This window comes from Eupeodes corollae, unplaced genomic scaffold, assembly GCF_945859685.1.
Source record: "Eupeodes corollae unplaced genomic scaffold, idEupCoro1.1 scaffold_1152, whole genome shotgun sequence".
Lineage (NCBI taxonomy): Eukaryota > Metazoa > Arthropoda > Insecta > Diptera > Syrphidae > Eupeodes > Eupeodes corollae.
This window is the reverse complement of record NW_026605465.1, coordinates 1-16,883: the sequence shown is the minus strand read 5'-3', so window position 1 is coordinate 16,883 and position 16,883 is coordinate 1. Positions and strand designations below refer to the sequence as shown.

Genomic DNA, 16,883 nt, shown 5'->3' with positions numbered 1-16,883 from the left:
TACGCTGTATATATAGGCAGGTTGGATTAACTTTTCAGGTAACTCCAGCCCACACAAAGAACCACACACAGTAAACAAAAAAACAACAACAAATGATGACAACAACAAAAAAAAGACCAAGCGCTTGACGTTGTTGGTGGGCACAGGGTTAAAAAATTGTACAATTTTCGAGTCAGTTAAAGGTGCGCGATAACTTTACCAATTGAAGTATCAAATAAAACTTGCCTATCGATTTTTGCCGGATCATATTTTATACCTTTAATTTATTTTAATTTTATTTTTTCGATTGGGGATGGGGGTGGCAGTGGTGGGTGCAAATATATGTTTGAAGGGAATAGTGGGTGAATGTACGTCACCCGCCACCGCCGCAGCCAACACCACTACCGCACCGCCTTACTTGAGTCGCATAACGTAATGAAACTCTTACACCGTCACCGACCGCCACTGCCATCGCCGCCGACACTGTCAATCATCCCTTTGGACTGCCATAATGAAAAGTGTGTTCGGCAGCGATGTGGCGTTAAAAAACAATACTTAATTGAAAATAGCCATGAAATGTCGTGCCCCTAACAATCTGCTACGGATGCGGCAGGCGGGAAGGACGCTCCAACTCCCATCACCTCCACCACATTAAAGCAACCATTCAATATACCTATGTATGTACATATAGCTCGCTGGGTGTAATTAAAAGCAGGTAATCCAACGAATGCTTCTCATTTACACTCTCGAACTTTAGTGTTCAGTGACCGACCGAGCTGAGGGTAATTACCGGGGACGGCCAAGTGCCAATTTGTCAATCACTATAAAGAAATAATGATAAGTGAAGCCTTGAGCGGAGTGGAGCTGAGCAGTGCGGAGCGCTGCCTCTGGCTCTACATAAAGCTGGTTCACTTGGGAATGGGACTGCGAGGTGGGTGGGACCGCTTTGGGACTGGGATTGTACCTCAAGTTGACATTAATTACAGAACTCTCTGTGATTTGTTTCGTGCGATGTTGTTTTTTTTTTGTTTTATTGTTCTGTTCTGTTTTTAGGGCGGAATTTTTATTGTTTAATGTTGATGCTATTTTTTATTCAACTTTGATTATCAGAGGAGGCATCATTCCATTCTTGGTTTTGATGGGTGTTGTAGGAAAAAATCCAATAACATTACTTTTAGTGAATTTTCTTAGCCCATAATGTTAATTAAGAGATTTATTAGGAAAAACTGCCCAAGGCGGGTTTGAGATTTTGTTTGATGTCTAAATATTGAAGTGTTGGGAGGTTGACTCTGATGGCTGCGTTGTACTTATGCTTGAGGTTTATTGAATAGTATAATAATCAAGTTATTAATTAGTGTTGATTGTAAATAAAGCTTACGGATTCAGTACAAACACATTTTCAAAGGTAAATACGCCTATAGTGCCCACACCTGTGTTTATAATATCATGATTATTATTGTGCGGTTAAAGGATGCAGTTTTTTTTGTAACCTAGGATTCCATTAACCAAAATAAAATATATATTGGTATTGGAATGATATCGTATAAAATAAGATCTTGTTGATCAGGTAACTCAGCAGAAAAAAAAGTATTAATATCATTGGGCCGGACTTTATCTTGGAGCCAAACTAAAAGATTAACATGAGGCAAGCCTCTTTTTTGCCAATCGATTGAAGGTATATATATAGCACTGTTTCTCCAAATATTTTACCGTCTTCACCATGAGTAAATTTCAAAGGGTACTGCAGTGCATCGCAAGACCAGTGTATTTCACTTAAACGTTTTAGAGTGTTATCTCCTGCTCCCAAAACGATATCCCCTTTCTAAATTCTTGTCCCACAATTGATAGGGCTTAATCATCAACTTGAAGTGCATTATAACGACCTCTGTGTTCTGTCTGTGGCTCACAGTCAGCTCTGTTAATGACTTGAAAATGTTCTATATTTGATGGCATTGCTTCAAAAGCACTCTTGAAGCTGCACACGTAAGGATTGTGACAAAGTAACAAATATTGCAAGTGGTATAATAATTCCCTGTAAGTATTTGGGACTATAGACATTTGCGTTGTACTTCCCTCACCGAATCACCCATGAAATATATTTTTACAAAAATTTCGATTCGTCAGGGTTGTTTGGTAAAAGAGATCCAGCTAAATTATAGACTTGACCCTGAACTTTAATTGTAGGCATAAAATCTACATGCTTGATTTTATTGGCACCGAATGACTTCATTTGGAAAGCAGTATTGTTAGCACAAATCATATCAAGAAAATGTTTAGAATCTCGATGAGAATGATGACTTTTTAATAGTTCCGGTGGATTAGGAATTTCTGCGACGACCATTGGATCCACCACCAGAGCCATTGTATTAATTGGTTTCAGGAATAGAAACAGAATCCTTAGACTTTTTGACACATATCCAACACTATAAATATTGCTTTCAATTGAATTCATTTGGGACAACACATGTAGTTCAGGAAAATTACATGCTAACTTTCAAGGTATGTATTATAGCAGTTATTCATAATTATTTTAGCGAACAAAAATTGCAAAGCAATTTAACTCCAACCTGCAACATTTCGAAGAACTCCGCAATGGCAAAGGCTTTGCACCCATGTAGAATGATTGTTTGGGATGAATGTACGATGGCAGATAAAAAATCTTTGAACGCTTTAGACAGAATCTTAAAAGATCTACGAAGCAATAATATCATATTTGGTGGTTCAATGATTTCATTAGCAGGAGATTTTTGTCAAATATTGCCAGTGATTCCACGATGAACGTCAGCTGATAAGATCAATGCATGTCTCCAATTTGTGGAATATGTCAAAATGCTACATTTAAGCAAGAATATGCGAGTTGAGTTGCAAAATGACCAATCTCGAAATATATTCTCTAAACAACTCATTGACATTAATCTTGACAAATTCCCTAAAGACATGTTGACTGACTGCATTAACTTTCCCCAATCAAAAGACGAACTTATTCAGAAGGTGTTTCCGGATATTTCTCAAAATTACAGAAACCATCATTGGTTGAGCGAACGAGCTATATTGGCTGCAAAAAACATTGATGTAAATTTATTGAATTTCAAAATTCAAGAACAAATTATAGACGAATCGAGGATATATAAATCAGTTGATTCGGCTACTAACCGAGATGGTTTCGTAAATTATCCACCGGAATTTTTAAACTCACAATCTTCAATTAAAGGTTGGATCCATAGTTATAGTGTTGCGAAACATCAACCAACCGCGTCTATGAAACCGCGTAAACAACGTGATAGAACTATTCTCAAAGAAAAGTATAAAGGAGAAGATGTTATTAAACCGCGCAACCCAATGATTCCGACTGATGTGCCATTTGAGTTTAAACGACTTGCTTTTGCCATGACTATAAACAAGTCCCACTGACAATCATTAAGTGTTTGTGGTATTAATCTAGAAACCCAGGTTTCTGACATGGTCAATTATGAATCACATGATTAACAATAAAGCGATTACTTACTTTTAAATCGTTATATATGCTTCAGTAAATTTTTTTGTTGTTCAAAATGCCCTAAACGACCATAAAATACATAGGAACGAAAACTGCCACTTTACAAATCTTTATCACAGGACGAAGTCTTAGGGGTTCGCTAATTTTGTATAATAATAAACTAAACCCGGATCAATCCCCACTTTTTTTGAAAGAAGCTAATAACATTGCCTTAGGACTTTGGCTAACAGAAAACAAACAGTTCAAATTAGTAATTGTCTGTCCAGTTTTTTACCTACATCCTTCGGTGTTCCTCAGGGCTCGATATTGGGTCCTTTTCTATTCTATCAATGAACTTCTAAGTTTGATCAAAAACTGTTTCTATCATCTGTATGATGACGTCTTTCAACTTTAATTCAGTTGTCTTCTGGGAATCATGGAGTATGGCTCCTCTAATAACAATGAACAACATTGACAACATTTTTATCTTACTTTCTCTTAATTTTGTTATGTTTGAATATGTAGAAACTGCTAGAAATCTCGGCATGAGATTGGTGGATTGATGTCGTCCCAAATCTGGAAGCTTTGCTTATTCACTAACCCATTCATCCAAAAATGTTTCAACTTCTCCAAAAACCAACTAGCGATTTTGTATTCGGGATAACTCCCAAATCAAGACGAGCGACGCACGCAAAGTTTGGCATTATGTGGTCTGCGATATGTCGAGTTCTTGTGAGCGACGCGGGCTTAACTGCCTCAGATTCTGCTTTACACTTTCACGAACAGATGCAATTCTTTCGACAGATCTTGCGATTCGTTTACTATGCCAGTTTCGGCTACAAAAAGTTTGGTAAGAAATTTTATAAGCTCCTGGTAACTGGGCATTCTTTCGGTGGGTCCTTCTTCGTTCCATTTGTTAAGTGTTGCACTGTCGAGTTTTGGGAGAAGTATTTGAACTAGTAGGTCATCCCATTGGCTTACAGGACGTCCAAGTGTAGTAAGAGCACGAAGATGACTGTTGATCTCATCACAAAATTGACGTAGACTTGACGATGGAGGTTTTCGAATAGCTGGATACATCATTACCTTTTTAATGTGTTCAGTGGCAATCACACGTTTGTTGTCGTAGTTTTCAATAAGCAGATTGAGAGCGACTTCATAGTTGTCATCAGTGATCTCCAACGATTGTATTGTCCTAGCAGCTTGACCAGATAGAGAGGAAATCAAATAGTGTAGCTTGGAGACATTGCTTAATGAGGAATTATTGTGGATTAGGGAATTGAAAATTTCGTGAAAGGATAGTCACTGGGTAACTTCACCTGTAAAAATAGGAATGTTAAGCTTTGGAAGTTTCAACTGATTAGATGATTTAGTTTCGGTAGATACAACATTTTCTGTTCGCAAAGTAGATTTTCGACTTTGTATTTCATGAAGAATTTTGGATCTTGATTTGTAGTACATCTCCTCGCATTCAGCTCGCACGTCGACTTTGGCACCAATTTCCTTGGGATCGATATCCTCCAACTTGATCTGGAGTTGTTCAAATGCTTTGAAAACAGACTCCAAAGCTTCTTATATTTATTAATATTATTTTATCTATGAATAAAACAATAGAGTACTTGAATGATTTATAAAGAATGTATTTATAACCTCTTTGGAGGACAAGTATTTTAATAATGGCGAGCAAGACGGAAATTTAGTCTTTTTTTGAGCCATGTGGTTTTTAGGTTTGACGTTATATAATTTGACTTTTATATTTCGATAACACAGTGGCTATGTAAAAGTACAAGTACACAAACTTTTCAGACTCCAAAGCTTCTTAAAAGGACGACCATGCACGTAATACTTAGATCAAATTTATTAAAAAAAAAAGAGGCTGGGATGCGACCCACACTTATAACTTCCCATCCCGTCTGTCGATTTGTCTTGCTTAAAAGTTTGTCTATGTGTACTCGTATCAATTTTTACCAAATTTGCGTACTATTTTTTGTAGATTTTATTTTTTATGCAAAAACGGACTGTTGGATTTTTATATAAAAATTACTCAATATTGAAAACAATATTTTCTGTGAAATAAAATAAGCTTGAAGCCAATATTTTTAATTTTTGAAAAGCTATTTGAGCCGAAAGTAAATTTTTACCAAGCTTGAGTATTGTTTTTTTTTCAGAGTTTTATTTTTTGTAAAAAAACTGTCAATTCGAATTTTTTAAAAATTTTACCAAATGTTGAAAACAATATTTCTTATAAAATTAAATTACTTTGAAGCCAATATTTAAAATTTTTGAAGAGATATTTGAGTCGAAAATCAATTTTTACCAACTTTTATAAATTTTTTTTAGGTTTTTATTTTTTATAAAAAAACTGTCAATTCGATTTTTCTCAAAATTTGTCGTAATGTTGAAAACAATATTTTTTTTCGGTTTTTAATTTTTTGTACAAAAACTGTTAATTCGATTTTTGTTAAACTTTAACTGAATGTTGACAACAAGATTTTTTGGAAGATAAAAGTAAATTCAAGCCAATATCTCAAAGTTTTAAAAAGATATTGGAGTCGATTTCAATTTTTACCAACTTTTATACATTTTTTTTTTAGGTTTTTATTTTTTGTAAAAAAAACTGTCAATTCGATTTGTTTCAAACTTTAACTGAATGTTGACAACAAGATTTTTTGGAAGAAAAAAGTAAATTAAAGCCAATATCTCAAAGTTTTGAAAAGATATTCGAGTCGAAAATAAATTTTTACCAATTTTTATACATTTTTTTTTAGGTTTTTATTTTTTGTAAAAAAACTGTCAATTCGATTTTTCTCAACATTTTTCAAAATGTTGAAAACAATATTATTTATAAGATAAAATAAGCTTGAAGCCTAAATTTCAAGTTTTTGAAAAGATATTTGAATCGATATTCAATTTTTACGAACTTTGAGTAATGTTTTTTTTTAGATTTTTATTTTTTATAAAAAAACTATCAATTAGATTTTTTTCAAAATTTTATCAGATGTCAAAAACATTATTCTTCGTTGCACAAAATTGTTTTAGAGATGAAATCATATTTCAGTCGTAAAATTTTGGAGGTGACAAATTTTTTTTCCAGTTTTATTGATTTTTAAAAAAAACCGTTATATTGATTTTTTTCAAAAAATATACCTGTTTGGTATCATGTTACAATATATTATTAAAATTTAATTCAAGTCTCTGGCGTTTTTAGTTCGTAAGATATTTAGCGTTAACCAGTATGTTCACCTTTTTTGCAAACTGCTATGTTAAAAAAACCACCCACGCAATTTTCTTGAGAGCCCTTTCTGCATCTTTCTGCCTTATTATCTGTATAACAAAATTTATTTGAAGTCGATATCTCTTCTGGTTCTTGAGCTATGGACGACGAAAAAAACGTCGCGAACGTACGGACGTACGGACGTACAAACGTACGTACACACGCACGCACAGACATCTTTCTAAAAATCTTTAATTTCGACTCTAGGGACCTTGAAACTTCGAGAAATGTCAAAATTTTCAATTTGACAAATCGGACCCATTACAATAACTTCCTATGGGAAGTTAAAAAAGAAGCTGGGAAGAAGAAGTCTGTCGATTTGTCTTGGTAATTTTTCGTGTTGGGTTAAAAAAGTTGTTAGTTGAATTATTCTTACAAATTTCAAAATTACCAACAATATTTTTCATATAAAGAAATAGTTTAGTTTAAAAATCTAGTTTTGATAAATAGATTTTTTGTGGAAAACAAATTTGTAATAATTTAAGTTACATTTCTTAAATTTTTATAAATTGTATGGATGAAATTAATTTGAGAGATATTAGCAATCGAACATCAATTTTTACCAAATTTGTGCATTATTTCTTGTAGATTTTTTTTTAATGAAAAAACGGACTGTTGTGCGCACTCTCAAGGGGATATAAATACCCTATTAAACACAGTGCGAGTAATTTGGAAGGATAGGATTTGAAAGGAGATACCGATGCATATTGGTTTTGAATGCCTGCAAATTGTAATGAGTTTGAAATATTGAGTCTGGTAAAGCATTCCACATTCTTGTAGTGCGACTAAAAAAAGAATCTCTGTACTTTACAGTACGAACGAAATTGGGCTCAAGGTTAACTGATGAGCATTCCTAAAAGAACGAGTATTACGGTTGAATTGTTTGAGGGGAGGAATGCAACTGGCTATTTCATTAAAACATTACTTATGAAAGTAGCGATAAAATAATAAGGGACAGGAAACCTTACGAGACGCACGGTGCTCGAGAGATGCAAAAGTTTCAGTTTGACAAAGATCACCTATCATTTTTAGAGCTCTCTTTTGAATTCTGTCCAAGAGACTCAAGTGGGTTATAGGAGCGCCTCCCTTAATATGGGAATTGTACTCAAATTTTGGACGAATATAGGCTTTATAAATTATAGCCAGATTGAAAGGGGTAAGAAACTTTTTGCATCGTCGGAAGAACCTAAACAATTAGCAGCATTTTTGGGGATGTCAGATATGTGATCACTCCACAACAAGTGGTTTGTAATGCACACACCTAGGACTGATAGCTGTTCAGTCTCCTCGATGCAAGTACCACTCATGGATAGTGACAATGGGGAGGGTTACGCTTTTGCGACAGTAGAAAGCATTGAGTTTTCGAAGCATTAAATTCTACACGGTTTTTGATTCCCCATTGAACAATGCTGTCACGATCAGAATTTAATGAGCTTATCATACCCTGCCGTTGGTAGTCCACATCCGAAGAACAAGGATGAAATCTAAAAACGAATATGAAAAGCTGAGGGTACTGTCATCCGCGAAACAACTTAGTGGGTTAAAAGTTTCAGACAAAAGATCACTTATAAAAATGAGGAAGAGCGTCGGAGAATAAACGGAGCCCTGGTTCACACTAGCTTTTATTTTGTGAATATAAGATTTGAACCCGTTCAATACTTCTTGAATTGAACGGTCAGAAAGGTAATATCTAACCCAACGAAGAAGGGATTCATCAATACCAAATGCACGCATTTTGGATAAGAGAGCCTAATGCCAAACTCTATCAAATGCTTTTGAAATATCAAGTGCAATAATCTTACTTTCTCCAAAACGATGTAAAGATTTGTTCCATTGTTCGACGAGATAAACCATGAGATCACCAGTGGACCTATTGCAACGAAAGCCATACTGTCGGTCATTAAGAACCTTTCGTTTTCCAAGATATTTCTTAAGCTGAAAATTGATCAGCGTTTCCATGACCTTGGTAAGAAGGGACGTTAGTGCTATTGGACGATAGTTAGAGGGGAAGAATGATTCGCCTTTTTTTAGGGACAGGTTGGACAAATGCAGTTTTCCATCCACTCGCAAAGAGATCTGTAGAATAGGACAGATGGAAAAGCTTACGCAGTGGTTTTGGGTGAAGAACACCTCTTCAAAACTATAGCGGGGATACTTTCCGGGCCAGTAGATTTGTGAATGTCAAGATTTTTAAGTACGCTAGTAACTGAAAGAGTGCGAAAGAAGATTCGTCCCATAGAATCGAAAACAATATTTTTTGTAAAATAAAAAGAGCTTGAAGGCAATATTTTTAATTTTTAAAAGCTATTTGAGTCGTAAATAATTGTTTACCAAGTTTTAGTACTGTTTTTTTGTTAAGTTTTTGTTTTGTGTAAAAAAAATTTCAATTCGATTTTCTCATTTTTTTTTAGAATGTTGACAACATTATTTTCATAAAAGACAAAAGTATTTTAAAGCCAGTATCTCAAAGTTTTGAAAAGATATTTGAGTCCAAAATCAATTTTTACCAACTTTTGTTAAATTTTGTTTAGGTTTTTAGTTTTTTTATAATAAAACTGTCAATTCGATTTTACTTAACATTTTACCACATGTTGAAAAGAATATTTCTTATAAGATAAGATAAAGTAAGTATCTAAAGTTTTTGAAAAGATATTTGAGTCGAAATTCGTTTTTACCAAATTTGAGTTATGTTTAACCAAATGTTAAAAAACTATTTTTCGTTGCATAAAATTGTTTTGGAGATAAAATCAATTTTATTCTGAAAAATGTTCGAGGTGTCTATAAAAAAAACATTAATTGGATTTTTTTCCAAAAATATACCTGTTTGGTATCACGTTACAATTTATAATGTAAAATCTAATTCAAGTCTCTAGCCTCATTGTTTCGTGAGATATTTAGGGTTAACCAAAATGTTCCCCTTTTTTTGAACTGATATTTAAAAAACCCACCCACGCAATTTTCTTTAGGGCCTTTCTTCATCTTTCTGCATTAATTTTTGTATAAAATAATTTATTTGAAGTCGATATCTCCTCTGGTTCTTGAGCTATGGACGACGAAAAGACCGGCGCGAACGTACGTACACACGCAAGCACAGACTTCTTTCTAAAAATCATTAATTTTAGCTCTAGGGACTTTGAAACGTCGCAAAATTTCAAAATTTTCTATTTGACAAATCGGACCCTTTACAATTACTTCCTATGGGAAGTTTATAATTTAAAAAAAAAACTTATTTAAGATTACAAATTTTACCTGGAAAATAAGGTTTTCTTCAAAAATTTAAATGCCATGCAAAAAAGTCTTGATTTTTCAAAAAAAAAAATTAAATTTATTTCTTAGGTATAAGATTTTTAAAATTTGTTCTAAAAATATTTTTGGTATGGAGTTGTTTAAAAAAAATAAATTAGGTGGCGCAACAGTCCGTAAAAAACCAGGGCCTAGGGACTAACAACTCTCAACCATTCCTGTGTGGAGTAATTGCAGGAATGGAGGGACCTACAGTTTATATGCTGAATCCGAACGGCTAGATTGAGAAAGCACTTTTCATGACAAGAATTATTCTTGGAGAATTTGTCAATTCCTCGCAATAGGCAGACCCGTGAAAGAAACTTTAGGTGTAACAGGCAGGGATCGAACCCAAGACCTCTCGCATGACAGTCCAACGCACTAACCATCTTGCTAAGGGTATGGATTTGTTTAGTGGTTGTAAATATACGCTCTACATTTGAAATTCGTAAAAAAATGTTGAACAGTTTTTGGGATACCGAATTTTGAAAAAAAAAATCAATTTTATATATAAAAAAACTATTGGTTTGTGTTTGAGAAAATTCGAATTATCGTTTTTTGACTAAAAAATTGTATGGGGCCACTGTTAGTTTTGATCTTAAAAATAAAGGAAAAAAAATGCCTAACCCAAATCTGCTCAATGGTCTAGGCTGTAGGAGTGTGGACAGACAGACTGGACAGACGGACGGAATCGTGGGAACTTGAAATTTTGCACGAATGCAAGACTTGTCATATAGTTCCTGTATGTCGCAAGTAAAAGTATGTACAAACTCTTAAATTCTGAAATTGTGTTTTTACATAACAACAAAAAATAAAAAATAGAAATCCTCTATGTTTTCTATTTTAAAATATAAATGTATGTTCATGACAGGAAATAGATAAACGATTTATTAGTGTTTAAGTAGGATTTACTTTCTCCTATTTGGCAATGTCAAAAAACTCTAATTCTTAACTATAGATCTTTTATCACATGAGAATCAGTCGTGCATTTTATACCACTGACAGCCCAAACTTTCAGGAACCATTTTGTTATGTTATTTTGTCATTTTCATTAAAATTCAGTAATAGTCTTAGCTTTCATCTATAAAATGGTTCATTGGGCTTTACACCACAAAACTATATAAAATAAGAAAAATACAAGATACCCTTCTTATTATATCCCTTTAGTTCTAAAGTTACTTGTTGCGTCTTCTTTGCAAAAACAATGCAAAAATAACTTTAAAATCCTGCGTTATGACATGTCTTTTCAGTGAAAATATATTCAATAATTTTAACGCTTCTAGTACAAAGGACCTTGTCTATCCAAGTTGATGAAGTAGTTATAAACCTTGGATATTTGATACCTATCCCGTCTGATGGTAATGTCCGCCTAAGGATAAATTAGAGAGTTCATTGTTTTTCGAAAGTATAAACAAAAGATTCCATGTCAATATTTAAGTAAAAATAGCTAAACAAAAAAACTGAGATTAAAAAACATTTTTTGATTGTGTTGAAAAAATCACTTCGCTTGAAAATTTAAATGAGCAAAATTCAAGTAAAACTCCTAATTAAATTACATCTCCATTAACAATTTAAAGTTTGTTTTATTGTCTCGCAGGCATCCTGCCTTCCCGGAGGGCTTTATTTTCACTCAGAGATTCCTCTGGAATATTTATACATATATATGTCTTTAGGTAGGTATAAACCTTATTACATATATATTTATATATATATTTTTAAACTCTTTTTATAATGCCAACATGAAGAGGAAACGTCGTCGACGTTCTCGTCGTCGTTGTCGTTTTCGTCATCGTACTTTGCTCAGCAAAAAGTGGCGCAACAAAAGTCTGATGGCTCATACACTTAATTAAATAAAAGAAGCCATTAAATTGTTCAAATAAAAGCCCTTCAAAAGAGTCAAAGCATGATGTTGAAAGGTGGTGGAAAGGACGCAGCGGCAAAAAAAAAACTTTTCAAACAACAACAAAACAATTCGAGACATTTGACATACAAAAGGGCAATCTGAATACAGCCAGCGCCAGCCAGCTAGCGAGAGCAAAGGATGCAATAACATCCCATCAAGGAGTGATGCCGAGATAGTCGTAAGTTGTTTTGAGTTCGAGGGCTATCAAGAGGCGGTTTAAGGTAAAAGAGCACTAAGGCTGTAGAGCTTCAAAAAAAAAAAAACAACAACAACTAAATCCATCCTCCGGGACCGAGGGAATAAAATGCTTTCAAAAAGAATTTCTCCCGAAGGATGTTTTATTTTAATGTTTAAATATGTGATCTTGTATACAATTTATGTTTGCCGCTCATACTTCTCGCATATCCTTTAGGGATTTATTTGCTTATTTTTTTCTTCATTTCGTCGCTTTTCAGTTAAGGAATGTTTCCGCGTTATATTGATAAGCGCTTAGAGAAAAATAAGTTTTTCTTCTCAACACAAATGAATGACTATGGGTATGCAAATATTTTATGTTTGCGTAAAATTGCGTTGTGTAGAGAAGACGAAAAGTGTAATTGTTTGCATTTTATTTTCTTTGAATATTTCGTCATACTTTTGTAGAACAAAATTTGAAGGTTTAATCAAAATGAACTGTTTGTTTTTCTTCCCGTTCATAATAGAGCACCGAAACAGAGAAAAACCTGTCTTGAGAAATGGTACGGAGCTCCTTTAAAGATTTCTGAGTTTTTGACGATTACATAAAAGGTTATTCTTGATTAAAAAGGGTTCTTAGTAAGGGATTCCATTTTTAGTAGGCCATCATTTGATATTTGACAATTGAAAACTGCGGAAAACGAAATACACAAACATCCTTGATAACTCATTGATAATCTCAAAATTTTATAGAAAAATGATTTGGATAATTTATTGATGTGAAGAATCGAAACCGTTAATGTCACTCAAGGACAACTCTTGAAATATAATTTACAAGCACTCAAGGAGTTATTAATACCCTTAACATTTGTAAGGCTTAGAAGAAAATAAGGACGGATTTAAGAGGAGATGCAGATGCACATTGCTGTTAAATGTTTGAATATCAAAATTGGATGAGAAGTCTAAATTCCGTAAAGCATTCCACATTCTTGATGTGCGATTAAAAAAGAAATGTTCGTACTTGACAATAAGTCCGCAATGAACATCAAGGAGCATTCCTGGAAGTTCAAGTATGAACTGGCTGAGTTGTTTGAGGGACAAATAATGCAACTGGCAAGTTAGATAGAATATTGCTGGCAAAAGTGATGTTAATGTTTCGGTTGTATGTAGTCCTACCACTTATCATTTTTAAAGCTCTTGCTTGGATTCTATCCAATAGACTTAAGCTTGTTTTAGTGACACCTACCCAAATATGCAAATCATATTCAAGTTTTGAAAGAACAATTCCTTCCACCGCCTTAGTCGGAGAAGTCTTAAACACCTAGCAGATTTTTTGGCAAATTTCGATTAATAGTTCCCAATTTGACAATACATACTGTTAAAAGCCAAATTTAATTAGCTTTACATAAAATGCAGTCATAAATCCTCATTCGAAGGATGTGAACCTAGAAAAGAGGGAACTATCGTCAGCGAAATATTTTAATGAATTAGAAACGGCAAACAAGATATCGGTAATGAATATAAGGAAAAGTAGCGGAGACGGGTAGTACCCGTGGCATGATGGTTAGTGCGTTGAACTGTTATGCGAGAGGACTTGGGTTCAATCCCTGTCTATGCCATCTAAAGTTTTATCCACACTTACTGCCTTTTGCTAGGAATTGACAAATTCTCCAAGAGTAATTCTGATCTTGAAAAATTGCTTTCTCAAATTAGCCGTTCGGATTCGGCATATAAACTGTAGGTCCCCTCCATCCATCCCTACAATAACTCGCACACAGGAATGGTTGAGAGTTGTAAGTCACTAGGCCCTTCTTCTCTACAGACTGTTGCGCCACCTAATTTATTTAATTTATTTTAACGGAGACAAAACGGAGCCGCCCGCACATCAGAACCTGAAAGTTCCAGTAAAACTTGTGCTTGAACGGTTAAAATCTAGTTTATAATCCAACGAAGAAAAGTTTCGTCAATACCAAGAGCACTCGTTTTCCAAGAAAGAGCTTGGTCTTAACCAAAATCTTTCCAATGTTTCTGAAATATCAAATGGAATAATCTTACTTTCTCCAAAACTATGAAAAGATATATTCCAATGCTTGGCTAGATAAACCATCAAAACTTACCTATGCTACAAAAGCTACACTGGTTGTCATTAAGAAGCTTTCGTTATTTGAGATGTTTCTTAAGTTGTGTTTCGGACGATAGTTAGAGGGGGATTCGGTTTTTTAATGGATAGGCTGGACTAGAGCTGTTATTCTATCTGCTCCAAAAAAGATCTGGAATATGTGAAAGGTGAAAAGGCTTACACAATGGTTTGCTAAGTACTAAACGGGTGTGTAAGAATTGCCCCAGAAAATCGTACACGCCCTCAAGGACAGGGAAAGAACTCATGAAACTCTCTGGTACCGTCCAATGAACATTAAACTTTTCTGCAAGCAAATTGCCAACGGGATTGTTGGCTTTCGTCGTCTATGTTGAACGGTTCATCCTGCCCGACGACGGCGGAATTCAGTTCTTCGTCGCTGTTCTACAGTCTGCAGAAGTGGTCCTTCCATATCCTAAGCATTGACTGCTGTTCCACTATGATGTTTATACTTTCGTCTTTGCAGCCATGGGTTCTAGGTTTATGTACTTGTGAATTTCGTTTCACCTGTTCATAAATCTTTCGAACTTCATGCTTATAGAGCTAACGAGCATCTCTAGTCCTTTTATGCAGCGCCGCTTTGCGCGCCTGTTGTTTGGCTGCATTTGCCGAAATTCCTCATCAAACCAGGGGTTCATTGTTGGTGGCTGTTTGAAACCCAGCACATCAGAGGCGGCTTATCTGATTTCATCTTGGCAATGTTGATACTGGTTTTCGATACATTGTGTTGGCGACAGAGCACTTCGAGAGAGGTTACTTGTAACTCGGTCGGAAAAGTATTTGGCGATATCTGGCCATTGTAGCCGTTCGACGTTGTACCTTCTCCCAGCACCTCCCTGTTTTACATTGGGTATGGAAATCCGAAGTGCTACCTTGGCTACAACGAGGTAGTGGTCCGAGTCGATGTTAGCTCCTCGGAAAGTTCGAACATCCATGATGCTGAAAGCGTGTCCGGCGTCGATCGCAATATGGTCAATCTGGTTGACGGTAGATTGATCTGGAAAAGTCCAAGTTCCTTTGTGGACGTTGAAGTGTAGAGAACGCGTGCTGGCTACCATGATGTTTCGCCCCGCAGAAAAATCTATGAGCCTGAATCCGTTGTCGGAAGTGTTGTCGTGCAGGCTGTTCTTCCCGATTATTCCACAAAAGATGTCTTCCCTTCCTAGCTTGGCATTAAAATCACCCAGGACTATTTTAATATCGTAGCTAGGACACGAAGATCATATCTTTGGTGTTGTCGTCTTTCTCTTCTGTGGGGGCGTGCGCGCATATCAGTCTAATGTTGCCGGAATTTAGCCTTGATGCGGATGGTCATGGCTCATTGATGCACCTATAGCTCAAGACTTCTTGCCTAAGTCTGGCTCCAATGACGAAGCCGCATCTATAGTGACACTTTTGTCCCTCGAGAGAGGGCTTTGCTATCAATTGACATCACGCTAAATTCTTCCAATTATGTCAATGTCATCAGAATATACTAGTAATTGGACAGACTTTTGAAAGATAGTGCCTTCAGTGTTGACGTGTGAGAAGGAAGTGGTTTTATTGAGTAGAAATCTTACACAATCAATGTAAAGACTGGCAACCCTATTAATTACTTCATATTCCCCTAGACTAAAAAACAGTGTAGGTATATTTGTTAGTATAGCCAAATATTAAAAATGGTGATGATTGAAAAACCTCCCACCATTCGAATTATAAGTTGCGTGGAGCACCTTTTTTTTGTTTAATAAATAGCAATCAATTCAAATATCGTATAGAACATAGAAATAAAACTCAATCTTGTAGAAGAATTAAAATAAATTTAGGACATTATTCAACATTTAATTTCATTAGTTTTTCTTGTATACCTCTATAAAAGCTTTAATATATGATATATCAAGGATCGCACGCCTGATTCGTTTAGCGTAATCAATGTGCATGAATCAGTGTGTGGTTATGCGAAAGCGAACGGCAGTGGTATTGGCGTTTGTGTTGGTGTTGGCATTGGCGGGTGGTAGATATGGTGAGAGTGGCATGTTTTAGTACAAATCTTATCACCTTAAGTGTGAATCAATCTTCCAATAGCAGAGGTAATTAATTATACCAAACCAACCACCCTCATTGTATACGCCAACAAAATGTAACACATCCATATGGATGATGTCATTGATTTATGGACGCGTTCTTCCTGCGTCGTAGTCGTTGGCGTCGTCGTCGTTCCTGTCGCTCACAGTGTGGTTATGGGAATAATGAATAATAACACTTCAGACGGACCTACCCGAAATGATGGTACATGATGCGGCCACAATTTAAAGGTCGGTGATAGAATTCGAGTTAGTGTGTGATGGGAAAAGTGGAACGGCGGCGCGGCACGGTGCGACAGTGTGGAGGAGTTCGAAAGAGGAAACGGATGACTAGAAAAAGAATGATGGATACTCTTGTTTTCACTCTCCTCGAGCATAGATCTTCCTGCCCATCCCTCAGCAACACAGTTACCACCCACATATAAGTAGAATACCTACGCCACATACTTCCGAAAGAATCCTGCTGTTTTTGGAAGGGTGCGCTCGTCGTATAAAACCTCCAAACGGATATCCCATCCCCATTTTCAACCCCACCCCCTGCAACTCGAAGCAGTACAAGGATAATAATTTATAATTTATTTACCAGACAGGCTAAA

At 35.3% G+C, this 16,883-nt stretch overlaps 1 protein-coding gene across 1 annotated transcript; it reads right to left on the bottom strand.

Annotated features, from left to right (window-relative positions):
• Positions 1-4,222: 4,222 nt before the first annotated feature.
• Positions 4,223-5,022, bottom strand: LOC129953517 (uncharacterized; the record flags this gene model as incomplete). The annotated part of the gene is made up of 2 exons (XM_056066759.1): positions 4,223-4,703; positions 4,761-5,022. Coding segments are annotated over 2 exons (743 nt in total), but the record flags the coding sequence as incomplete, so codon positions are not given.
• Positions 5,023-16,883: the final 11,861 nt, after the last annotated feature.